Genomic DNA, 27,344 nt, shown 5'->3' on the forward strand with positions numbered 1-27,344 from the left:
CGTGTGTTCTCACTCCTGCTCGTAATAGGCGCTACAAGTTCTAATCATTTGTATTTATCATTACAACTGATTCTATTGTGGGAATCATTTATACATTCTCATTTGGTGCTCTTCGTATCTATGGTCTCAGTTTCCTCCTGTGTGTGGGTCATGTGTAGTACTATATTATATGTGTATATATATGTGTATATGCTGCATGCATTTATGTATATGTGTATGCTGTGTGTTGTGTGTGTGCTGTATCTATATATATATGCCTGTGTGTATATATACGTGCTGTGTGTGTGTATGTGTGTGTGTGTGTGTATATGTATATATGTGTGTATATGTGTATGTGTATATATATATATATATGTGTATATGTGTGTATATATGTGTGTATATATATGTATATATGTGTATGTATGTGTGTATATATATATATATATATATGTATGTATGTATATGTGTGTATGTATGTATGTATGTGTATGTATGTATGTATGTGTATATAGATATATGTGTGTGTATATATGTATATATGTGTGTGTGTATATATGTATGTATGTGTATATATATATATATATATATATATGTATATGTGTGGTTGTGTGTGTGTGTGTGTGTATGTATGTATGTATATGCCACAATTTCTCTGTCATCTGATTTCTCTCTTTTCCATTAGCCTATCTATGCCTGGACACACTGCATGTGGGCTGCGAGGGAGAAGTACTTTTCCTGAAACCTAAAAACATTGGTAAGTTTACTTAGAGCTACATTGTGTAAGAATTTCTCCCATCTAGCGGTGAAATTGTATATGACAACCAACTGAATATTACTTTCTAGACCCTCCTCCTACAGTGGCCAAACCCGAAATTAGCTTTCTCCATTGTTTACACGCCACTCCAATATTAACTTTGGTCTTGTTGCTTTACCTGTCGCGTTGTCGTTTTAATTCTCTTTTCGCTTCCCTGGCGATTAATCTCCCCCTTGTATTCGTCATGGTGCCAATAGGTGTAAGAGGGCGAAATGCAGAGGTATGCCCCTCTTTGGCTAATGTATTTTAAAGATGGAGGCGCTACATGGCTGCCATCATTCGAGCGAGTCGCTCGTATGTATTCTGAATGATTATAAATGTCAGATTCTACACTTAAGAGAATACTTTGATTAGTTGGTGGAAGTAATTACACATTAATGAGTACATATTTGTGAAAGAACAAATGGGTTTTTGCTAAGAATCAACTCAAAAAATGACACAATGTAGGTTTAAGTCCTAAAGTCGGCTGTGCTGCTGCAGAACAATGAAGCCCAGCCAGCAGGCTAACATTCTTCCATATTTTATATATTTAGGTGTTTACTTCCAAAATAGATGTTAAAAATGCACTATTTACCCTAGTGAATGAGTCAACAGTGTCTGGAGGTTTTTGTTGACTTCAATAACTGACTCTCAGTGTTCTTTGCAGGATCCCGAGATGAGTTTTTTCTCGCTCCTGAATATCAAGAACATGGAATTGTGACTGAGAAGGTTTGTCTTTCTGATGGGCCTTCATTTATTTATTTTTTTTATACCAACGTTCTGATCACCAATCATTTGCTTCAATTTGACATTTTTCCCTCTTCTATTCTTCTCTGTCTTGGCTCAGGTTTGTGTGTATGGCGTTGCTGCTATTCTCTTGAGGCTAAAAACAAATTTTAAAAAATAAAAAAAAAAGCACCCCCAAAGCAAGTTTTCCCAAAGCGCCAAGTTTTTGAAAAGACTGCTCCTGGAGATGGCAAAGAGGATGCCCATTGAGAGACCTACCATCATCATGGCTAAAAAAGTACATTATTTTGGTTTTTACTTTGACATTTTCATTAAAGAAAACATGCGTTGTTCAGACGAGAAAGCCCTTGCTGTTATATACAGTACCAGTTTTTTTCTTCTACTAGGCACAAGTCACTGCAATTTGCAAATGCATTGGCCTGAAATTGATCGTGTGTTTACCATAACATTGTTTCAACCATCCCATTACTTTTCTGACTCCCAACTGAAGTCTCCGACTTAAACTCCCCTAGCCGACAGTAGGCTAGCTCTGTTTGCAGCTCCCTGTTAGAACGCAGACAAAGCAGCGGGCTCGATTTCACTTTGATAAAATAAAATAAATAATTGTACAAACAAATTACAAAAAGGAAATGACTTTTAGACTTTTGACTTTAAGAATGGCTTTGGTGAATATTTCTGCTTTCTTTACTTATGGTTTTATTAAACTGGGTTGACAGCTTAAACACAAGCCTCTCCTCCCAGTTATGTGTTATACTCAAACAGTGTTTGAGGTTTTGAGGTGGGGAAACTGCCGATATTTATGCAGGTTTGTTTTCTATATTTCAATTCGGTTTTATTTTGTTATGTGTTTAGGAAACAGTCCGAACATGATTGTTTTGTGGTTTGTATCCTATCATCTACTGGCAGGACCTCCAGTGAGTTAATTCTGAAAGCAGTGGCAAGCGCTCGGAGAACAAAGTGATGTGAAGCATGGTTCAGTTCACAATGTTCCAAAGGTTTAAAGGTGCTCTAAGTGATGTGACGCGTTTTTTAGTCTACAACATTTTTTGTCACATACAGCTAACATCTCCTCACTATCCGCTAGCTGCCTGTGTCCTGAACAAACTGTAAAAAAAAAAACGGTCTCTGTTGACAGCCCAGGCTCCACTAACGGCAACAAAAACAAGCTGCGCCAACCTGCACCACCAAACATAACAAACAGTCTTCCAGCCACTAACCGACAAGAAGGTTGCACATGAAGGGGGGTGTGGGGAGTGGAGGAGAGAGAAGCGATAAGAGGGATGTTAGGTAGAGGAGAGCTATCCCAGACAACGTGTTATGGAAGTTTCCTTTGCAGCAGGGGGGGGAAATTTCAGAGTTTAGTAAATTGAAACAAATAAGACAGACTGAGACTAAACACCAAGTTGGGTTTTTGTATTTTATTAAAAAAGATATATTTGCAAATATAGGAGCAACATGATTTCACAAAAGGCCGCAGCCCAGTGTGGAGTCAGTTTCTCAAATGAGTGAACAGAACACTAGGCTTATATGCATCTTCAGAGTGGACAGCACACACGCACTTGGATTATTATGACGCTACAGTTCTTACAGGCAATCTGATACACATGAAGACAATCAGAGAAATACAAGAGACATCTTGGAGCCATTTGCCTTCTTCCCTTCGCTTTTTCCTCCGGTATGACTTTTTACCCCCAGTTACATCTTAACTGGCATGGGAAAACTAGAGAGTTTTAGGGCGACCTTGTAGCCCCTATCTGTTCAGACAAACCGTGCTTACATTATGTTCCAGACTGGATGTCTCACAAGGTTAGAATCAAAATCTGCATGTGGGAATGAGAAACTCTTTCAGCATTTGTGAGAGAATTAAAGTAGAAATAAAACATAAAAATATAAGGAATTATGCTTAAATGTAATTTTTGCCATTACAAACGACAACGTTTGACAATACTTTGAACGTCAACAAGAAGTGACGTCACCCAACATCGCTTAGAGCACCTTTAAGGAAACACAAGGATACAGTCTTGTGAAAAAATTAGGACACCCATGCTAAAGTTGACTAAAAAGAGGAATAAAAAAATCTTCTTTGGCAAATTGATCTTAATGCCTTAATTAAAAATAATGAGGAAAAATCCAATCTTTAAGGACAACAATTTGTGAATGAATAATGTATCGTAAATAAATAAATGTTCTTCCTTAAAATACAGGGGGCATAAGTATACACAGCCCTATGTTAAATTCCCATAGAGGCAGGCAGATTTTTATTTTTAAAGGCCAGTTATTTCATGGATCCAGGATACTATGCGTCCTGATAAAGTTCCCTTGACCTTTGGAATTAAAATAGCCCCACATCATCACATACCCTTCACCATACCTAGAGATTGGCATGGGGTACTTTCCATAAAATCATCTCTCAATGCAAATCAAACCAGCTATTAGGCTAACCGACATAAAACCATGCCAATCTCTAGGTATGGTGAAGGGTATGTGATGATGTGGGGCTATTTTAATTCCAAAGGTCAAGGGAACTTTATCAGGATGCATAATATCCTGGATCCATGAAATAACTGGCCTTTAAAAATAAACATCTGCCTATCTCTATGGGAATTTAACATGGGGTGTACTTACTTATGCCCCCTGTATTTTAAGGAAGAACATTTATTTATTTACGATATGTTATTCATTCACAAACAAAATTGGTGTCCCTAAAGGTTGGATTTTTCCTAATTGTTTTCAATTAAGGCATTAAGATCAATTTCCAAAAGATGATTTTTTTTTTATTCCTCTTTTTAGTCAACTTTAGCATGGGTGTCCTAATTTTTTTCACATGACTGTATATAAATGTTCTAACAATCTCTCCATTCACTTCGATGACGTGAGATTAGATAGATAAGAGAGAGGCTCCATAGCACAGTAGAGGACAAACAGATAAATCTTCAGGAAGGAAAATGGTGTAACAATTTATGATACCAAAATAAAACCGATCAGAGAGGCTTTGTTCAGAGTTTTCACTGAATGGAATGTAACATATTCTGCTGACTTATTTTATTCTGCCCTTCTGTCTATCAAATCTTGCTCTGGAGAGCACCTATAATTGCATATCATTGATTTGAAAAGTTCTCTATGAAATGCCTGATTTGATTTAAGAGAGGGAGTACCTTTCTAAATAGACATATCCTTTGTGAAAGACAATCACTTGTAATTTAAATATGGAGAATCCAATTTGTGCTTTGCACGAAGGACTGTCCTAAAACAAATATTATAATTTACTTAAATTTTTATGCGGTCAGTCATTTTGTAAAAGTAGCTGGATGGTTTATTTTCAATTTCAATATTTTCATTATTATAATTTCCGGGCACAGCTAATTCGGACATTATTGGTGTCTGTTTGTGATTGTGTGTGAAGTGTCCTGTACTGTTATCACATTTGTTTTTCTTTGTAAATCTGTTCCAGAGCTGTCGTGACTACTTATCTTGTCAAGGGACAAATGCCGAGACTGTGTGGAACAATCTCATCAGCAGAGTTCACCCGGTAAACCTTCTTTTGTTTTTCACCTCTACGTTCATTTGTCTTTATTTATTGTATACTAGTCACATTGTTACGGTCATATGTTTCTTTTTTTAACCATCCTCTTACTGTGGAAATGGGATCTCTCTATTGTAAAGAACCAATTCTATTTCCTTTCAGCCAGCCGCAAAATCCAGTGATGCAGACGATTTGAGTGCGCCTGAAACTTTACAGAGCTCATTTGAAGACTCTGCGCTAAACAGTGGTAGGACATCTTCACTTTATGGATGAACCTCATGCAGTTTACCTCAAAATGTACATAATATACACTAAGGGCCCTATCTTGCACCCGGCGCAGCGCAAAGCCCGACGCAAGTGTCTTTGCTAGTTTAAGACCGACGCAGTTGTCTATTTCCCGTCAAGCGCCCGCGTCGTTTAAAAAGCAAATGCACCTGCGCCCATCTGTGCGCCCATCTGTGCGCCCATGGGCGTGCTGGTCTTACAGGGAGGTGTGTTCTTGGCGTATCGCATCATTGACCAACAAAAACCGCTGCATTTCATTGTTATTGTAACGCCTGCTTCATCTCGTTGGAGTTTTGGTGGCATAGTGCTCATGCCGTATATGCTCTGCTCAGCTTTTACTTGACGCACGAGCAGATCGGTTTCTTCTCCTGAAAATCTCTCCTTCCTACTTAGCAAATCTGCCATCATAATAGCAATGCGCCATGGTCCAAACGCGCCTGGCTTTTAAAGGGAATGGGAGATGACACTCTGATTGGTTTATTGCAGGTTACGCCTATGATTAATGAAGACACTAAGTAAAACGCCTGGCGCACAGACCCTTTTTTCCGCCGTTAAACTAGCAAAAGTGGATTCGTACACGTGCTAAACACACTTGCACCATGCGCTTCACGCCGTGCGCTTAGATAATTAAATTAGGGCCCTAAATGTGCGAAATATTAGGAAGACCATTTCAATCGTGCTATTAAGACGCACCGCCAATTTGTTATTGTCCTTAAAAATGTCACTTCTTTTAACATTCATGGCAGGAGACGACTCAGTAAAGAAGGGAGCATGGCTTTTAACTGGGATCTCCGTTGTAGCCGATCTTCCTGATATTTCCCACATTGGGTGTAATTTACCGATGTGCATTGCATGAGACAATATCACTGATATTGTATCTGGCATTGTTGTAACTGTGTGTAGGCTTTGTGCCCATGGCCACTGAGAGCCGACTGGCTCCTGTGCCTGGCCCTGTTCCCCACAGCTATCCAGTCAACAAGGAACTCCAACTCCCAGAAGCCTTCACCTCCACTGCCACACACTTCACCCCCATCATCCTGACCAATGAAGGGGACTCAGAGGAGGAGATCCGACACCTTGGAGCTGCCATTGAAGGGTAGGGTGTTCCAGAAAAGTGGAACTATTATCACTTTACTTTTTTCTGTTTTTAAAAAGCTATTTTCTAGGTAAAAGGAGTTTCATAAAATTTAAAGGAATAGTTCGACATTTTGGAAATATGCTAATTGTCTTTGTTGTTGAGTGTTAAATGAGAAGATGTTAGCTTAGCACAAAGGAAAATGGGAGAGAGCTAGCTAGCCAGCCTGGCTCTCCACCTATACTTCACACCTATTGTTCTGTTTATGTCCCGATAAAATTAAAAAAATAGTTTCCGCAAGTGTAAGAAGGACAAGTTGTGGACTTCCTGCTGGCTCCACACACGTTCATGAACGCCATGAAATAATTTACTGATGCATATCTTCTAGAATTTCCATTTTTGGACTGAATGTATAAAATTCGGATTATAGAAAATTGTCACTTTGTGGTGTTTGTGACGCTCTATTCTCACTTTGCCAATATGGCAAAGTCTCCTCACAACTCAGGTCTGGTCTTGAAAGCTCAGGCCGGGTACAGTGACTTGCCGAAGTCTCTGCTGGTTGCCTCCCAGGAAATCACTGCACCACACAATTGTTTTTGTCTTTATGTTAAGCTGTTTATGGAAAAATTCAGGAGTAGCACAACTCATATTCACAAATGAGTTGTGTGCCGTGACTTACACGGTAGGGCTGCACAGTATATGGTTTTGTTATCGTCATCGCAATATCGACTGGCGCAATATACACATCGCGAACGGCAGCGATATATTGCAAAAGGCTCTCTTTTTATGTATTAGTTGAAGGAAAATATGAGTAGCAAACTTTCTTTTTCCTTTTTATTTAATTTAGTGTTCAGTTTGTTCAATAAAAGCAGCAGAAATACATAACTGAGTACACTTTAATATCTGTTTATGTATCGCAAGTAATATCGTTATTGCGACATTCAACAACGTTATCCCATATTTTCCTCATATCACGCAGCCCTATCACACAAAGCATTTAATGAAAACTCGGGCCGAGGAGAGATTAAGGCAGACCGTACAGTTTAACCAAGCGGTGTCGTCCTCAACTCTGAGGGTCTGTGCCTTTTCCCAGATGCATATATCTCTCCCTCAAGCTGTCAAGTTTGGTATGCCGAGATACTGAGATATTGATGGCACCAAAACAAAAGATGCTCACCTAAAACCTAGTTAAGTCTATCTCTCTTCTGGAATGTATGCTAATGTCTGTCAGACCCCAAAACATTCCCTTTATCATGCAGCTGCCTAGACTCTCTGAAACTGTAGAGACACAAACACATTCACACATGAAGAGCTTTGGTTATTACAGACTGGCCGAAAATTCTGGTCCCCTGACATGTGACCTATGAATGATCTGACGTTGTGTAAGTTTTCCCTTTGCCTCATCTTATCCCAACATGGTGTTTCTGGAAATTCCACCAGTTAAAACATTCGGCTGCTGGCTGTTAGTTCATATTTAACAGATATGAGAGTGGTATCAATCTTCTCGTAAACCTCAGCAAGAAAGAGAATAAGCGTTTTTCCCGAAGTGTTGAACGTTTTCTTTAAAGGTCCCATGACATGGTGCTCTTTGGATGCTTTTATATAGACTTTTATGGTCCCCTAATACTGTATCTGAAGTCTCTTTCCCAAAATTCAGCCTTGGTGCAGAATTACAGCCACTAGAGCCAGTCCCACGATGAGCTTTCCTTAGGATGTGCCATTTCTGTGTCTGTAGCTATTGAGGAGGAGAGGGGGGCGGGGGGGCAAGGTGGAGGGTGGGGGTGTGGCCTTGACCAACTGCCACTTTGCTCGTTTGAAAGCCATGATGTCTCTCTCTCATGGGTGGGCCAAATTCTCTGGGCGGTCAAAGCAGAGAAAGGGGAGGTAACCTTGCTCCTTATGACATTTATAAGGAGCAAGATTCCAGATCGGCCCATCTGAGCTTTTATTTTCTCAAAGGCAGAGTAGGATACCCAGGGCTCGGTTTACACCTATCACCATTTCTAGCCACTGTTGGACCATAGGCAGGCTGGGGGAACGCATATTAATGTTAAAAAACCTTATAAAGTGAAATTTTCATGCCATGGGACCTTTTAAACAACAGAATTTAAATGATATTTTTTTTTAAAGTAATAAAGACAGAAAATGCTGCACAACTTTAAAAGGATAAATAAAGCTTATTAGCGATTGTTTATTTTACAGGACTGTGGATGGATTTACAAAAAGCAGTGAACACATCGAGGAACGGGGCCTCGATTTCCCTTCCCACTCTGAGTACTCGTATCCGACACATACTGAACCCACTCTACGTACACAAGAGTCGCCTGTTAATCAAGAAACCACAACATCCAGCAACAAGATGCCGGCCAACTCTACTTCTACTCTCACTGATATTTCATGTCTTGACTCTCTTCCTCTGCCATTATCCACTAACATCAGTGGTTGTGGTGTTTTCAACAATTACATCTTCCGTCAGGATCCCACAACAGGAGATCTTTCCTTAGTGCCTGTGCAGGTTAGGGCTCCAGAGTCTCTCCTCGGGTTGAATATCAATCTCTCCCTGGTGCCACAGCCTCTACAGGGACTAATCAAAGTTCCAGAGAGCACTGATGGTGATGGTCCATTCATTAACTGTCTGAATGGGCCTTTGAGGCCTGGACCCTATGATTATCACCCACAGTCATCTAATTTCAGTGGTAGCTCCATCATTTCTGACCGCCCCCTGGAGCACAGTGTACCCAGAGCTTACAATGGAAAAACAAATCCGGGAGCTCGGGCTGAGAAGCAGTCTTCTTCAGAGTCCACCCCCCCTAAAGTCCACCCCGCCCTACAGGAGGTGATTGACCTGCTCAAAGGAGAGTTTTCACTTGATGCGTGTTTGGACAATGGACATGAGGACATTGCCATGGGTATGTATCTTTAGATAACGGTCATATAATTGTATTTAGTGCTGGTTTAAAATAACTGATTCTCCAATTAAAGTCGATCTTTGTTTGAGTGATCTGATATAGACTAATAAAATCCCGAAATCAGTCTATTAATATATGCCTTTTCACCATGGATGTATAAGGGTGTCACCTGACTTTCACCCAGGAAAGGGGGCCCGTGTTCTAACCCAAACCACAAACTTTTTTCTAATGTTAACTAGTTGTTTGGGTTACCTTTTGTTTGGCTAAAATCAACTGTTATGGCTTTTTTTATTATTTTCCATGGTATAGTCGTACAGTTGTTTTACAAGATTGTTCTGGCTGTAGTCTAAAGTTTCACTATATTGTGTTGACCACTGCTGTAGTTTTTCAAGTCATGTTCAACCCAACAACCCACCATCGACAGAAAAGGCAGTCAGACTGACTGCCTCCCCGAGTTGGTCGAAAAAGTGCCTCGGAACACACCGAAGCGACGCCGACTTGAGCGTACGTTCTGCGCGATGTAAGACGTCTCCATAACAACAGGCGCGCTAATCTGTATTGTCGCCCAAAAAATGAAAACCGGCAGCTGATTAGACGAACGCGTCACGTGGGTCTGGCTTCTCCCGAATTTCGAGGCCAGACCATAATGGTGGCTCGTTCGGAATACGATCTTGTATTTTACGAAAATAGTTCACCGAAATGTGTTTCTGAAAACATTTTAAGCGAGAAATAGGCCATGCAGTTGCTGAAACTGTCTTCATTTCAGATCGACAAAGGTCAGTTTAAAGGTAATTTCCGTTAATTGGTCATTGAGTCCGACTGCCCACCGGCCAATTCAACAAGTCAAATCGGCCCAAATGAAGGCCGACGGCTCCTCCGACTGTCCGAAGGCCGATAATCGGGTTGGTGTGTCAGCGCCTTTACGCAGCAAATGTGAACCACCTCTTGTATCTATATTTGTAAATTATGCAGTGATTCCCAACCAGGGGTACTTGTACAGTAATCTAGACCGCTGCAGGGTTCCAGAGAACAGACATGTTTAAGAAGTTTACAAATCTGCGTAATGTTCCTTTAACACCAGCTAGCTCCTTCACTGCAGGCATTTCTTTAATGAAACGACAAAACAATGACCCACTCCATCATCCCGCCTTGAGGTGTTCAGACATATTAATTAATAAAATTGACTTTTTCTCTTTTCCCGAGGGGAGTACATCTTCTCTTTGAAGGACCTCCAGAACCACACGTTTGCCAGTGTTGTGAAGGAGAGGTTCAGTGATCTGTACTGGGAAGACGACTTGCTAGGTGTATTGCACTGCCTGGTCAACTACAGCCCATCAACACTGTGAGTAGGACTTTAGACTTTTCCTTTAAACTGATTGACATAGGTCTGTCTGTCTGAGATAGGATTGTAAAAAGTGATATTTACATTTCTTTTTTTAATTACAGAGTAGGTCGCGGTGCTATATAAATACTGTGAAAGTATCAAAACGCTCCACAGAGAAACGCTCACAACCCATAATCAGAAACGGTGCCGTGAGGAAGGTTGTGATTTCACAGCTATACTATATATAGGTAGAAAGTGCCACTACATTGCTGTTACGGTCATTCCCCGGCTGCAGTGACGGTGCAGATAAGCATTCAATTTAAATTATCAAAATCAAAAGCAGTGTTGACGATTCTCCTAGAATTTTTCTCTCTCCACCACCACTTACTTGTGTGTCCGATGAAAAAAACAAATTCACAGACGACACAGCATAGCTACAAGTGGTAGCATGCAGCTCTAGACACATGGCAATGTAAGCTTACCAGTAGCCTAGTCTGCAGCTGCACTTTTTGAGACACCGTGGCCGCTGCCCAAGTCTGAGATGACAAAACTGAACACAACAGAACTGCAAAATCCTCCTGCTTCCCTGAAGTGAGTTATAGTAAGTAAATAAAGATTATTTCTAGAGCACATTAAAACACAGCTTGAGCTGACCAAAGGGCTGTACACAAAAGCACTAAGGTGCTGTATAAAAGAACTTTGCAATTTTAAATAAAAGTAGAAAGAAAACACAAAAAGAGCATCTCAACGACAACAACAAGCAGCAATTCACAAATACAGAATTATACACGATAACAGATCGAGAGATTAGTTAAAATATATATTTTTTAAATTAAAAAGGCCAGTGAGTAAAAATGTGTCTTTACCTAGATTTAAAAACCGAAATGGAGGGAGCCTATCTGATATCTAAAGGCAGCTGGTTCCACAGTCATGGCACAGCAACTGCAAAGGCTCTGTCACCTTTTAGTTTGAGTCGAGATCGGGGGACATAAAGGAGAGATTTTTCATCAGATCTAAGAGACCTCGGCGCTAAGAGCCTTTGAATAGGATCCGTAATATAACGTGGTGCCTGACCATTCAAGGTCCCATGGCATGAACATTTCACTTTGAGTTTTTTTAACATGAATATGAGTTAATATTATTATTAATATTACAATAGTACAATATTGCACAGCTGACATATTCCCCAACCCCAATAGCCTACATATCGCACAGATCCACAATGCACTGACAGTGCCCAACCTCGATAGACTACGTATTGGACAAATGACATAACGCACAACTGAATAGCCTAACGTATTGCACAATGACATGATGCACAACCCCAAAGAGCCTACGTATTGCACAACTAACATATTGCAAAACCCCAATATCCTACGTATTGCACAACTAACATATTGCACAACCCCAATAGCCTATGTATTGCACAAATGACATAAAGGACACCCCAATAGCCCACATATTGCACAAATGACACATTTCCACATAGCCCATGTGGTACACTACTTATCGCACAACAACATAGGACACAACCCAACCAGCCTACATGTTAGTGTTAAGAAGCTTAATGGACACAGGCACAAATGAGTGTTTATATCGGTTCAGCCTGCATCTAGGAACCCTGAATCTTGTACTAGACGGTAAAAGCTGAAATTCTGGGTGAAGTATGTGAGTCGGGTCAGAAACTATTTTTTGTGCCTGTCTGATAACCGACTGCTCATAAATTGTCTGGGGGGACAGATGGTTTTTGACCCCCATAATCTTCATAGCTGTCTGTACCTGACGGGCGATCTGTGATTTGGACTGTACTGTCAGGTTACCATACCAGGCTGTGATGCCATATCTTAAAATACTAGATAGAACAACAACATAATTTTTTGCTCGACTCCATACACTCTAAGTCTTCGTGGAAAATGCATCCTCTGTTGAAGTCTGGAACAAAGAGTGTTCACGTAGTCCTTCCAGCTAAGTGCATTATCGATATGTACACCAAGGTACTTGTAAGAGCTAACCTGGGTAATGGGTAAGTTGTTGATCACTACAGGCCTGGTGTCACCTATGGCCTTTGGGTCAAACACCATCTCCTCAGTTTTGGTCACATTTAGCACAAGATAGTTGTTGTTGTTGCACAACTGGACAAATTCCTCAATTTCCGTATGATACACTGCTGGGCTTTTATCTTTGTGCATAAGGCCGAGGATTGTTGTATCATCTGAGAATTTAATAATATAATTGTCGGTGTGGAGTCTAGTGCAGTCGTTAGTATACAATGTAAAGAGAACTGGAGAGCTGACACAGCCCTGAGGGGCACCAGTGCTGATTGGCCTGGGCTCTGTGAGAGCATTATTTACTCTGACCTGTTGAGTACGGTTTGTTAAAAAGGAAAAATACCAGTTAAGAAATAAAAATAGCGTTCATTTTTTCAGACCAGATGTTAAAAGTCTGAATGAAATAACAAATCAATCTGTGCCAATGGTGGCGTAGCCAAACGTTAAAGGACCAAACAGACCAGTATCATGCACAGTAATGCTCAGTTACACAGGTGAATTCAGGGTACCTGGTTGTAAAAAAATTCCGTAATACAAATTTTTTAATCAGAAGTCAAATGGAATCGTAGATTTGGAGAATCGTGACACCCCTATTGTTGATAGGGGTGTCACAGGCTCTGCCTGTGTGAGATAGAACTAGGTATTTAAAAGCATAACTTTCGGTCATCTCACACAGGCGGAGCCCTCTACCTAGAACTAGGGTTATAATAGCATGACCTTTGTTTCAGACATGATTGCCCACTGCCCACATCTCTCAGAGTCAAATAATGATGAATTAAGATACCTGTCCCTGATAATACCAATTTTGTAAGTGCCAGTGCACTGGAAATGTCATATTTCCCACCATATTTTCAAACATCCAAATCAACTACATAAGCTCAGTCGGAGCTCACTTCCAGCACAGTACAGTAGCAGTTCAATTTGCTGTAGTTCATCTCTTGACATATTACAACATGTGGAAAGTTATATACATATTTCAGTTTACTGACTGAACCATCCACTGTGCAGTTCAGATTCTAACTATTTTTAATTTTTTTTATTTTTCATTATCATGCATCAGTTTTTAATCCTTTTAAATAAATGTCTGTTTTTCAGGGGGTGGGCTGTCTAATGGATCCAATCAGCACACTTAGCCTTCATTATGAGTTAAAGAGATTATCTTTGGTGTCAGAATAATCAGCCTAAATTGAAAACGCGTATCTAGTTAACAACAAAACAGCCAGCGCTTCCGTCCAGACATTGAAATGCCCAAATTTGGCTGCTTGTGGTCAGATTTTTAATGTATTCTTTTGTGGGTTCTGAAGAATAGAATGATCCAGTCCACACTGAACATGACCTCTCCTCCTCTGCCCACTCTCAAATACATGTGCACATCCACACACAGGCATTCAAATGAGCATTAATACAATATGCACTTCAAACATAAACTTAAGCAGCTTAAACTGTCCCTATGGTAACTGATTTGCAGCATGTTTGTTTGTGCTGGGAAGGAAGTCTAAACCACATTGAAGACGCATGTAAAGCCTCTTCTGCATTGTTTAAAATATGATGACAAGTAGCCCTGAGGGGGGGGGGGTCAATCAATGTGTCTTAAGTGCATGAATGAAGGCAACAAATTCCATGCTCCGCTCTTCTCTCCATTTAAATCTCAGCTAGAGACGAGCAGAGGGATGAGCCTGTCACTTCTGGCAGACATCTTTTTATCCAGCCGTTGCCATGCTATTATGCTCAGGGCAATGTGTGGAGAGGCCCTGGCTTTAATCTGCTGTGGTACTAGGGAGACATCACAGCTTTGCATAGAGATATACACTCTTCTCTTTTTTTTTCTTCCCACTGTTCCAGTTTCTCTGAGGGGATAGACGGAGGACTGTAGCCTCTCTATTGAGAGATGGAGTGGACTGTTTGCTGTCCTGGTGCGGTTACATTTTATCGATCGATCGGTGTGATTTGCAAGTGCATCTGATCTGAAAGATGTGGGCGACAAGCTGCAAGATGTTTGTATTTAGTCTTGCGTGGGTTTTTGTTTGGTTAGTGGTTATTGCAATGGGTGATGGGGTTTTGTTTTAACATTAAATCAGTAAATCCCCACTGCTTTTACGCTGTATTCTGGATTCATCTATGAACGACTATTTTGTTTTTGGCTGCTTTCTTCCAGTTGTCTTTTTTTATTTATTACATACTTAAATGTTGTCCTCGTTCTTTACATAAGCGCTCATTTCCGCTAGCTTTGAACTTACTGTGTGTTTTCTCTCTCCTAATGCACCTCATGCAGCGGCTCTAATGAGCACCCTCTATCAAAGGCTGTGAAAAGGGCAGCCCTTACCCCACCCCTGATAGCCACCGTCTGGGGAGGGAAGAGAGAAGTTTGCCTGCATGGTTGTCTCGACCTGAATGGAAACATTAACACATCCAGTCCCGCTGCTGCTGTGGATTGTTGGGAAGGAACCGAGGCCCAGCCCTGTCACGGAGAAAATGAGGCTGCGCTTGAAGCTCTTGAATTAAGAACGGAGGAGAGTCAACAGTGCATCTGTCAAGGTAGGAGATAGTTGGATTCTCAACATTACTTTGTGGTTTAGACAAAGATCAAAGCCATTCAAATTACAGTGTGTAACTAGAAGAGCATTTGGAGAGCGCAGACTTTTGCCGAAGCATGCCGTATCTCAAAATCTTAATGCAGTGTGAATTTTCCCAGTCGGGAACTCATTTTTTCCAATTATTCTGACACCACATGAATGTTTCACAAACACAAAGAAAAACAGACAAGCTGTGTCAAAAACATAAACTCTTTTGCGAAGGTAAATAATGACTTAAAAAATGTGTTTGGTTCTGATAGCCGGTGTAATTTTGGATCCAGTTCCAAATGTATAAAATACACAGATGTGTTCATCTAGCAGTGTAGAGCACGTAGTCCGCTGAATACAAAATATTAGATCAATAACTTGAGTTTAAAAACTCACATGACATTATTTTGTAATACGAAATTGTTAAGTGTTGTAACTGCACTGCAGTGGTGGAGGTAGTTTTTGATATTTTAAATAAGCAGCAATAGTACAATACAAAAACAGTAAAAACCTTTTATTGGAAATGCCACACACGTAAAATTGTCAGTATATTAGTAAAATCTACTTAAAGTAAAAGTACACAACGTGCAGGCCCTGTGAGTGTTCTACTGTATTAGCATAATATTACTTCATTATTACTGATGGCATTCACTTGTAAGTAGCATGTTACTGTTGCAATAAGCCAACGTGGAGCTAATTTGACCTATTTGATAAACCGTTGGGTAGGGCTTGGCATCGTATCCAGGGCTCAACATTAAGGCTTGTCCGCTTGTCCGGGACAAGTGGATTCTTTTGTAGTGCAAGTGGAAGAGAAATTTGCTTGCCCCACTGAACAAGTTAAAACTCAAACAAAATAAAATGCCATGTTACTTCACGTTATGTGCCACTCATTATGTCTATTGTAGCAATTTTATTTTACCGATTTGAAACAAATAAATGTTTTTTCCCCACAATCCGTCGAACTAGCGTCCAACTCAGAATGCTTTGATTGGCCAATCAGGAGGCGGTCCAAGTAACAATCTCCCGCAGTTCAAACATACATTTTTACCTGCCTCAGACTGGACTGGAGTGGGGACTGATGTTTCTTCAGGCTCCGCAGCCCGGCCAAGTGCCAGGGAAAGCACCAAGAAAAATTAACCTTACAACAGCAGCACCATACGAGTTAAAAAGGGAAATAAAATGTGTGAACAGCTGGAGAGATGAATTTGACTGGGTGCGTTATGAAGACGGAGTAATGTTCTGCGGCGTCTGCCGGGGGCTAACCCAACTTGGCTGACAAGTAAGTGACGTTAGCTAGCTAGCGTCGGCAGCTGTGTACCTAGCAAGCATTAGCAGCATTTGTATCGGTTAAATGTATGTAGTTAAATATCAGCTAATATTGAACTGTAAAGTAGCTACACCTTTTAAAGGATCCCTTGGTAAATCAGCCTCTGCTGGGTAGAAAGTGAAACTGTGGAAAAAATTCTGCCTTAGCAAAAAACACACACAAAAAAAAACTATTATAAAATGATAAATCTTTACCTGGACAAGTGACTTTTGTGCATGGACAAGTACTTGTCCAAAGGACAAGTGCCTCTAAGAGTGAATGTCGAGCCTATATATCGATATTATATCAATATCGTGAAATGATGCTAGATATCGTCCGATCGATTTTGGATATTGTAATATCGTAATTTGACGTCTTGTCTTTTCCTGCTTTTACAGGCTGTGTTACAGTAAAGTGATTACTTTTCTGCTCTTGCCAGACTGTTCTAATTGTTCTATCATTTGCCTTTACACACCTAATCATTATATCCACATTATTGATGATTGTTTAAATCAACCCTACAATGTCGCCGCAGTATCGATATCAAGGTATTTGATGAAAAACATTGTGATATCTGATTCTCTTCATATTGCCCGGTCCTACTGTTGGATAGATTAATCTATAACAGTGCATCATATTTCATAAGTTAGTCATATGTTTTGTTTGTCAAATCATTATCCGTCAAATAGTTTGTAAATAAAGCTGTCAGATGAATGCGGTGCAGTAAAAAGTACAATATTTCCTCTACAATGAAGTTAGGCCTCCACAATTTGGGGGAAAATATGAATCACGACTTTTAAGCTTTATCATGATTCTCTGCCACGATTTTTTTCTCACGGAGTGTAATGTTTGTTGCACACATGAACCGTGACAAAACAAAACAAATTGGCAGTACCAAACATAGATTATTTTTTTTTTGGCACCTATAGCACATTGCGCATCACCACAAGCCTGTAAACATAGAGGCTTCAATGAATAAAGAAAATAAAGTACATATTGGCCATTTAAGTACAGTAGGCTACCAAAAATAGTGACCTATAACACATTGAACTAAATATGGCCCTGATACAGGCTCTAGCTGAACTCCTGGAACATGTCTTTACATAATTAAAACATTTCAATCAACATGCTGCAGCTACAGCTTCAGTCTCTAGAGAAATGGAGTTTGTCAATTGCCAATTTAACAGTCCCTCCAGAAAAACGTGATTATGCAATCGCATAATTCAATGCATAATCAGTCAAAGTCCGCATATTTATGCGGGGGCTGCATTTTTTCAAATACGCCGCACTTTCACCGCATAAATTGCCGATTTCCGCACAAAATATGCGGGGCTTGCATTATTTCATAATCCCCGCATTTTTGTTGCAAAAAAGTCACAGATATCTTGGCAGAAATTAGACATTTTTTGAGTTTACTTCACACAAGAGTCATTTTCCCCTGTTGCCATGGGAACAGTATGAAGTGACGTAATTACGCAACGTGAACATCATCGTAAAGCAGGGTGTTGGGGGAATCACTTTTTTGTCTTTTTTTTTTTGCATCAAACCGCAGTTTTTGCAAGTTCCCGCAATTTCATCGCATAAAATTACATAAATATCCCGCATAATCCATCGCAATTTTTAAGAAAACGTGCCGCATAATCAAGGATTTTTGCCCGCAACAATCACAAAAAAACACTTTTCTGGAAGGACTGATTTAAGTGCAGTATCAAAAACAGAATGATTTCTTAGCACACTCTTTAACTGCTTGCCTTTCATGTCTTCAGCTGTCCTTTTTTGTATAATGATTAATCGTGCAGGCCTAAATGAAGTGGAGTATTTCCATTAATTCTCCTTTTATGCCTCTATTCAAATAAAGTACAAAGTACTCAAATATGTAATTTTCAGTAAACACACAGATAAGTAGATTCTGTACTGGTTTTAGATTTGAACCCCAACCCATCTGTGATGTTTTTCTATATTTCCCTTCATTTGGCTGCTGACTGAAGTCATGAGAGCTGTGACTGGCTGTTGGATGCTGCTCTTAAGATTGTAGCACATTCATAAGAGTCCAAGGCATGCTAGCAAACTCTAAAGATGTGTTTCTCCTCTGGGAGAAGAACTCATTCCTGGCCAATGACATTCACAAACACACCCTATGCGTCTGCTTTAGTTGCGCTCATGTAATATGCTAGACGTGGTCTTGATTACAAACAGCCTCTTACAAGGTACTTGAGATAAAGCGATAGTTGGAAGTTCATCTTGCGTTGCCTTAAGGCTCTTCTGCTAAACAGTGGCTGCATTGTGCCTGTGATAGAGTTAGCAACAATACCCCCAGCACCACCCCTTGATCTCTCAGTGTGTTTTTTTTCCCCTCACAAATCCAGTTTTTTTTTGCTCTCCATGTGATTCAGTCCCTCTCTGTTCTCTCTTTTCTCCCTCTCTCGCCACTGTCCCTGTTTACTGGTCGAGGTGTGAGCACGGACAGTTGGGACACGGGGGTCATGGAGGGAGGAGATCATTCAGCGGGGGGCAGCGATGAAAGCCCCTCTGAAGCTGAGTTTCTGTCGGTGAGAGAGGAAGGGCTGCCGGGGGCCCACGAGGAGCAGATGAGCCCCGACTGCTCCGAGGACATGGAGGACAGTGACTCTCTGGTGTCGGAGCGACTCCTCTCGCCCGGATCCAGAGCAGAGGGACTGGGACTCGGCTTCAGCCCGGCCTGGTCCTTGGCCTTCTTTGGAGAAGACTGTTTCAGTCTGGAGGTGATCCAGTACGCGGTGAATCTGGGGCAGCACACAGGATCCCCACGTCTGGATGTGAAAACACAGGTGGGTAGACCTGTCGAGCTTACTGCCAGTGAGTCACACTTGACCTTATGTGTTTGAACAAACATCAGATGGCATGGTTTATTTATCAGATTCTATTACAATAAGGCAATGAAATGGATATCATAAAGTATGTGTTCCTATGTGAGTTGTGTTTATTAATGCAAAAGCTAAAAAAAATACTATCATGGAGTGGATGTTGTTGTTTTTTTAAGAGTTTTTTAGCAAAAAGAACAAAAACGATCGTTCTTGGTATATGTATATTTCCATCAAAATATTCTCTGGAATTGTTTCATTACTTCATGTTTATAAACTGCAGATTGAAAATGCTTTGCTGTGATTTAATTCACTGTTTCCATTTCCATTTTTTTTTTGTACATTTATCCATTATGTTTCCTCCATGTGGTTATTGGATACAGTTTCACGTCCTAGTTTCCTATGAATAAGTGCAGGAATTATTTTACTTATCTGTAATGAAGTGGGGCACGGTCAGGCTTTGGGGTAAATAGGACGAGAACGTGTGGGGGACTTTAGGATAATTGGCATATTATTCTCTCCAAACTGGATCTGAATATTAATATGTTGAACTTCGCCCCGGGCAAAGGAAGTTACTATCATTTGCAAAAGAATATTAATGAGAAGGCTCTGTGTTTGCACACTTTGAAGGCACCACTGCTTCTTCAAAAGGTTTGTGTTACAGCTAATAACACACCTTAAGAGCCGTGTGGCTGCGACTTCTCACTCGTTCCCCTTCAAAAGAACTGTTGTGTTCTGTTGCCACGGGAGGGAGGGATGGGAGAAGGAGAGAGAGAGAGCTCAATACGCGCTGCCCAAAGGGTTCTTTCAGTAAAAGCAATGTGGTGTTATTTTCGGGACCTTTTGTGTGATTTTGCGTGATTTCCTTTTGAACAGGAACTGCAGCAGCAGCTGATGATTGAAACAAGGAATCTAAAGAAAACGAGAAAGTTCTATCAGAAGCTGTTTCAACAGGAGATAAAAAACAAAGGTCGGTTACCCATTTCATAACACTGCTAGTAGGGCTGGGTATCGGTCAAACATTTTCGGCAGCGAGATGGTGAATTCGATACAGGTTCCTGACCCGGACAATACTTTTTCCAATTGCAATTCTATAAAATCCATTTTAACAAAAAGAAATGACAACATTAGACATTATGGTACAAATCATATAAAAAAATTGTTTAGCTCCTTTATTCACTTATGTGACGCACACTGTAGTCAAGCCTCTGAAAATACAACAACACACACGTCAGCCCCGGTCTCTGTGCGTAACGTAAACTAGTTTTTCCTGCATGCCTCCTCGACGTGTAAGGTTAGACAGCCAATCAGCAGCATTATCAGATCTTGGTAGAAGCATGCTGCATGCTTATTGGCTCATTGATAAGAGTCACTCCTTAGGTATTGAAATGTCATTACATTGTTACATTACATGTCATTTAGCTGACGCTGTTATCCAAAGCGACTTGCAATTAAGTGCTTTCAACTGTGAATGTTCAAACTCCAGACAGCAAGTAGTAAGTGCAAGTACATTAGCTTTAAATAAGCAAAGCTACAAAGAGACATATGAAAGTGCAGGTTCAAGAAAAAAAAAATTGTTTTTGTCAGAGGTGTAGTCGGAAGAGATGTGTTTTTAGCCTTCGGCGAAAGATGTGTAGGCTTTCGGCCATCCTGATGTCGATAGGGAGCTCGTTCCACCATTTGGGAGCCAGGACAGTGATCAGTCGGGATTTCGTTGAGTGATTAGTTCTCCCTAATCGCTCAACGAACGAAATTTCGTATTGAATAACGAGGTTTTTTTGGGGGGGCATTTTAGGCCTTTATTTGGATAGGACATCTTAGATTTGAAAGGAGAGAGAGAAGGGGAATGACATGCAGCAAAGGGCCGCGGGTTGGAGACGAACCTGCGGCCGCTGCGTCGAGGAGTAAACCTCTATATATGGGCGCCTGCTCTACCAGGTGAGTTAACCAGGTGCCCGACAAGGCATTTTTTTGATACTCTATCCTAAGGAGGCAATTCGGTCAGTGACTGAAAAAATTGCGGTACCCAGCCCTAACTGCTAGTATACGGAAATGGCATGTGCAGCTTCCAGTGTGATCTATAAACAGTGAATGTGTCCTAAAGGTTCTGACAACAAACTGATGCTGTCCAAACTCACGTCCCAGTTTGAGGAACTTCGGTCCAAAGTGGTCTTCTTGGATTGTGTGAAGAAATACCTTGAGGTACTTACAAAGTGCTACAATTCCAAATACTCCACCCAACAACTCGGCCCTTCTACCCTTTGATGTGATTTCTTGTGTTTCTGCAGATTCTGAGTGTGGACCAGTGGGGTTTGGAGGTTTCATTGCTGCCGTCTTTGGCTGTCTGTGGACCTGGCTCTCTGGACATCCAGTCCTCTGAGGACCCGTCTGTTATGAGCTTTGGTACCAGCAAAGGGAAGAGCACTCTGCTAGCTGGGTCTCCTCTGGGCCTCATGGCTTACCTCTACGCCAGGTATTATGGATGAGGGTTCACATTTGAAATGTGCTAGCCTTGCTTTTTCTCTAGTCAAGTCCTGAGGTTGCATTATTCAATGCCATAACTCATGAACGGAAGGGGAGATTGTGACCATATTTCACATTTGGTGGGGAACTGAATTGGTGATATGCGCACGTGTGGTTTAATAACAAATGAAAGTAAAAGGAGATGTTGGCTGTGTGAGAGTATAACCCCCAATTTCCTCCGCTCCGGAACGGCAGCGGAGTCATTAGGTTTCCATTAAAGTCAATGTGTTTCCACTGACTGCAGAACGGCTGCGTTCCGACTCCGGCACAGCTCCGGCGGCCGCAGCCCTCCGGAGCAGATACCCAGAGCTTCTGTTTTTGCCGGACGCCGGAGAGCTCCGCAGCAACTCAGCACACGGCAGATAGTGCGGGACAGGAAGCAAAATAAAGCATCCGGTTAATTTTCAAAATAAAATATATTCATATTTCCCTGCACTACAGCTTGAAAACAGCACAGAGTTGTTTCCCCTCTAGTCCTCTGGATGGAAACTAAGTGTTGTTGGTTTTGTGGTTCTATTCTACGTGACTTTGCGAGATCTCGTGGATCCTCGTGACTTCAGCTGTCAGTCATGTCCGCAGGCGTTGCGCAACAAATCCGGACCTGGTGGGTATTGACGGACGGCGCGGCACAGAGCCGGTCCGCAGCGGAGCCGGTCCGCAGCCGTTCTGCATTCAGCGGAAATCCCCAGTAACGCTGTCTCAGAGAACAACCAGCGACAAGAACTTCTGTATGAAAAACACATGTTGTGAAAGATAGGCCTATTCATGTTTCTAATCCTATTTACATTTAATTTATGTTTCACAAAAATAATGTTGTTGGGCTATATAAATGCTGAAATTTTCTTCATCAGGTAGTTGAATAGCAGGCGAAAAAGACATGAAGCATTTAGTTAAAAAAAAAAAAAACATTTTAAAGAGGCTGTTTGATACATTTCTATTATTGAATTTGTGCTCACTCAAAGATGGCGTAAAGAATTGCTGAGTGGCTTTAAAACGGTTCAGTTATTTTTATTTTATTTTATTAAGATTTCTTTGTTTCCCTGGCACAAAACGAGAAATAAAAAACATTGGCATCCAGAATGTCATAATCTGTGAATCTAGTAATAAAGGAACTTGTCACCCTGTACAGGTTTTTTGGCTAACAATGGCGCTCTATGGCACACAGCAATGCGATATATCGTGCTTTTGCTACAAAGCTGCCCAGTTACTGTTACTGTGATTAGAGACCTTTTTTATACCATTACTATTAAGCCTAACAATTAGGGATGGGCATCGTTTGGATTTTAACGATTCTGATTTCAATTCCGATTCTTCCTTTCGATTCCGGTTCTTATCGATTCTCGATTCCGATTCTTTGAGTGGGAGAACGGGTTAGATGCTTATTTCACAAATAAGTGAAGTGAAGTTTTATTTGCTGATTGGTAGGTTGGTTTTGCAGTAAAACCAAAGCTTTTAGAACGTAAAATAAAGCCAACTAACACGCTTACTGTGCTGCCGAACCAAAACTTGACATATTTAAATTTGCACGTCAATTTGAAACCAAATTCAAAACAATTCCAACAAAAGAACGATTCTGTTGAATTCTGTAATTTTTAACGATTCGGATTAAGGAATCGGGTTCTCTCGACCTAACCCTACTAACAATACACGTCAGTAAATGCATTGTCTCCAATTACATTGAGGTTTTAATTTGTCTGTTGTGCTCTCCCACTGGCGTTCTCTTTCTGTCAGGCTGTCTCTCTTCAGACTAGGACGTGTAGGTGGCTACATTCCTTTTGTTCCATCCCTAATTCTGATCTGTAAACAATGACTCTATCATCGGACATTACAGCATCTGGTTTGCATCTGTTGCCATATGAGAAACCGCATCGACAATCATAGAAACAGGGACACAATCCATCAATTTTGTAGCCACTTTTAATTCCCACTGCCTCAAGCTGAAGCTGTTTTTTTTTAAAGGCTTTGATAAGGCTGGTTTTCAGTTTATGTCCTCAAAAGGTGTCTTAATTAACGGCTTATTAGAATGTCAGTCAAACTGCAGAACCATTTACAGTAACAACTAAAACATAGGCAGGGGTATAATTTCCTCTGAGGATGGGAGGGACATGCCCCCCCTCACTTTTCAAAATCCCACTTTTGTTTACCTTACTTACAGTACAGTTTCAGTTTGATTCATGCACTGAAACAAAGACAGTAGTTCTGAGATTAATTCAAAATGTTCAAATTATCATCTGAGGCGCCTTGTTTATTTAAATGTGCACTCACAGACACACTTAACCTTTTACAAGCAGTGGTGAGTGGTTAACTATATACTATAACTTTAATATGATGTGTATACTTAGTTTTTTGTTGATCTTCATGAATACCCATTTGTCTGGCAGCTCACATGACAGCCACTACCACTTTGGTATGACGCTGCCTCACACTGAAAGGAGCCATTTAAAGTCATTCAGGCACCTCTTAAGGATGCCACAGGGACATCTGCTTTTGAAAATGTTCTGGGCACAACTAAATGGGAGGAGACCCTGGGAAGTATTACATCTCCCACGTGGTCTGAGAGTGCTGGAAGGGTCCCTATGGAAGGAGTTATTGGTTTCCCCCGATTTTTTTGATGAGGGCCCGGCTGGGGCCAGTCACAGACTGATGGCAGCACTAATGTAGAGCCCAATAGTTTCTGTGACAACTGAATCGTAGACGGAATCGCAAAATTGAGAATTTAAAAAAAGCTATAACACAGATCCCGTAGGGCCCTACATTAAGTCAGTGCTAAAAGCTAACTGGCCATTTGAAAATATGACTATGTCCAAGTTTCCAACCGAGCCGTAAAAAAACTGTAGTTTTAAAAAAATAATTCCCTGTGCCTTAGGCCTGGTGAGGGACATCTTAGATCCAGTGGGCCACCAAGCTTGCAAAACACTGAGGGAAACCCTGGAGTTACAGGCATATGCTGAGAGTATTTGACCAGGATAAGGCACTGGATAGAAAAGGTCATTCTATGTTGCCACAGGTTACTATATTCCTCAATTTGCAGTAGAATGTTTAATGATACATTTCACTGAAAACTAACCGTTAAACTGTGTTGCTTTCTGAAACTTAATTCAGTGTCGCTATGCCCCTTTACTTCCCAGAAATGCAGCTGTGGAGGGCTACATCCAGCAGTTCCTGTACACCTATCGTTTCCTCTGCACTCCTGAGAAGTTACTGCAGTTCATAACTGATAAATTCATCGGTGCTGCAAGGTACGGTATATCCAGTAGCTCATATTTACACAGAGAAACATCTATGTACAGTACGGTACAGTATGCCAAGAAAAAACATGAAAATCTCCAGTCCAGCCTCTCCTGGAAACTACAAAACATAATGCACAATAACACACAGTGTGAACCATCTTGCACTGACCAGTGCCTGAATTGGACCAAAGAAGGTGCTAGTACCTTAATTCAGCAGTTGCATGACATGATCATTGCATGTGTTTCGGATATATTTACATTCATATGTACATCTTGTATCTGTATAGTCGACTATTCGATCTAAGGAGCCTGATTCGACTACCATCTCACAGTCGAATCTTCGCAGTGTCCAAAAATGCTGTTATGAAACAAAGGCTCATTCCATTCGGGCTATATGGGGGACAGATAATTACTTGGTTTCTCCAAATAAATCCTGATATATAGTAGGGCTATGCAATTAATCAAATTTTTATCGCAATTTTCAATGTGCAATCACAAAAACGTGTCGAGAAAAAATATATATATTGCACATTACGTTTTGCAAGTATACTGTTATTAGGGCCCGAGCACGAAACTGCGAGGAACCTATTGTTTTTGTACAGATTATTATTATTATTATTATTATTATTATTCCGACGAGTCGCTCGCATTTTTGAGGGGCTTAGCATGCTGGAAAACTCACAAACATTTCTACACATGTCAGACCTGGTAAAAACTACAAAGTTCTGTAGTGATTGGGCTCGGGTGTTGACAGGGGGTTCCGTAGCGCCCCCAGTGGTTGGTCGCAAGCAGTGGTTCCCAACCTGGGGTCCGGGCACCCCCAGGGGGTGCGGCAAAGATCACAGCGCAAGTCTTTATCTGGTTTGAGGTTGAGGTGAAAAAATAAATATTACACGTTAAACAAATGATGATAATACACTAGAATATATAATGTATACAAAAGTCTGTATGAAAACTATATATTTTGTTGTATCCTCGTTTTTCCTGCTGCCACGGCATCACTATTTTATGAATGAAACATGGCGGAGGAACGTAACCGTGCTGATAACTCCTCTGTATCAAAAAAGAAAGTAAGGCTCTATCTCAAGAGTTACCTCAACTTCGGTTTCGGGGGGGAGTGGGGCTCAGCTTTTCTTAGACATGAGTACAACTGGGACCATTGGGAACCACTGACCTAAAGGATTATTAGGAACGCCTGTAAGATTTCTCGTTAATGCAATTATCTAATCAACCAATCACATGGCAGCTGCTTCAATGAATGTCAGAATGGGAAAGAAAGGTGATCTAAGCAATTTTAAGCGTGGCATGGTTGTTGGTGCCAGACGGGCTGGTCTGAGTATTTCACAATCTGCTCAGTTACTGGGATTTTCACGCACAACCATTTCTAGGGTTTACAAAGAATGGTCCTGAGCAGTCCTGGGGGCCGAAAATGCCTTGTTGATGCTAGAGGTCAGAGGAGAATGGGCCGAGTGATTCAAGCTGATAGAAGATCAACTTTGACTCAAATAACCACTCGTTACAACCGAGGTATGCAGCAAAGCATTTGTGAAGCCACAACACGAACAACCTTGAGGAGGATAGGCTACACCAGCAGAAGACCCCACCGGGTACCACTCATCTCCACTAAAAATAGGAAAATGAGGCTACAATTTGCACGAGCTCACCAAAACTGGAAAAGTGAAGACTGTAAAAATGTTGCCTGGTGTGATGAGTCTCGATTTCTGTTGAGACACTCAGATGGTAGAGTCAGAATTTGGCGTAAACAGAATGAGAACATGGATCCGTCATGCCTTGTTACCACTGTACAGGCTGCTGGTGGTGGTGTAATGGTGTGGGGAATGTTTTCTTGGCACACTTTAGGCCCCTTAGTACCAATTGGGCATTGTTTAAATGCCACAGCCTACCTGAGCATTGTTTCTGACCATGTCCATCCCTTTATAACCACCATGTACCCATCCTCTGATGGCTACTTCCAGCAGGATAATGCACCATGTCACAAAGCTTGAATCATTTCAAATTGGTTTCTTGAACATGACAATGAGTTCACTGTACTAAAATGGCCCCCACAGTCACCAGATCTCAACCCAATAGAACATCGTTGGGATGTGGTGGCATGGGAGCTTCGTGCTCTGGATGTGCATCCCACAAATCTCCATCAACTGCAAGATGCTATCTTATCAATATGGGCCAACATTTCT

At 41.0% G+C, this 27,344-nt stretch overlaps 1 protein-coding gene across 1 annotated transcript in view; it reads left to right on the plus strand.

Annotated features, from left to right (window-relative positions):
* LOC120548504 (kinase non-catalytic C-lobe domain-containing protein 1) overlaps positions 1-27,344 on the plus strand; it is a 70,265-nt gene that overhangs the window by 22,686 nt on the left and 20,235 nt on the right. The window contains 14 exon segments of the mRNA XM_039784780.1: positions 661-736; positions 1,443-1,504; positions 1,623-1,799; positions 4,974-5,051; positions 5,208-5,292; positions 6,234-6,426; positions 8,608-9,314; positions 10,518-10,656; positions 14,959-15,221; positions 19,005-19,360; positions 20,270-20,363; positions 21,498-21,595; positions 21,682-21,866; positions 25,045-25,155. Of these exon segments, the coding sequence (XP_039640714.1) occupies positions 661-736; positions 1,443-1,504; positions 1,623-1,799; positions 4,974-5,051; positions 5,208-5,292; positions 6,234-6,426; positions 8,608-9,314; positions 10,518-10,656; positions 14,959-15,221; positions 19,005-19,360; positions 20,270-20,363; positions 21,498-21,595; positions 21,682-21,866; positions 25,045-25,155 (2,624 nt within the window).

This window comes from Perca fluviatilis, chromosome 19 (assembly GCF_010015445.1).
Source record: "Perca fluviatilis chromosome 19, GENO_Pfluv_1.0, whole genome shotgun sequence".
Classification (NCBI taxonomy): Eukaryota; Metazoa; Chordata; class Actinopteri; order Perciformes; family Percidae; genus Perca; species Perca fluviatilis.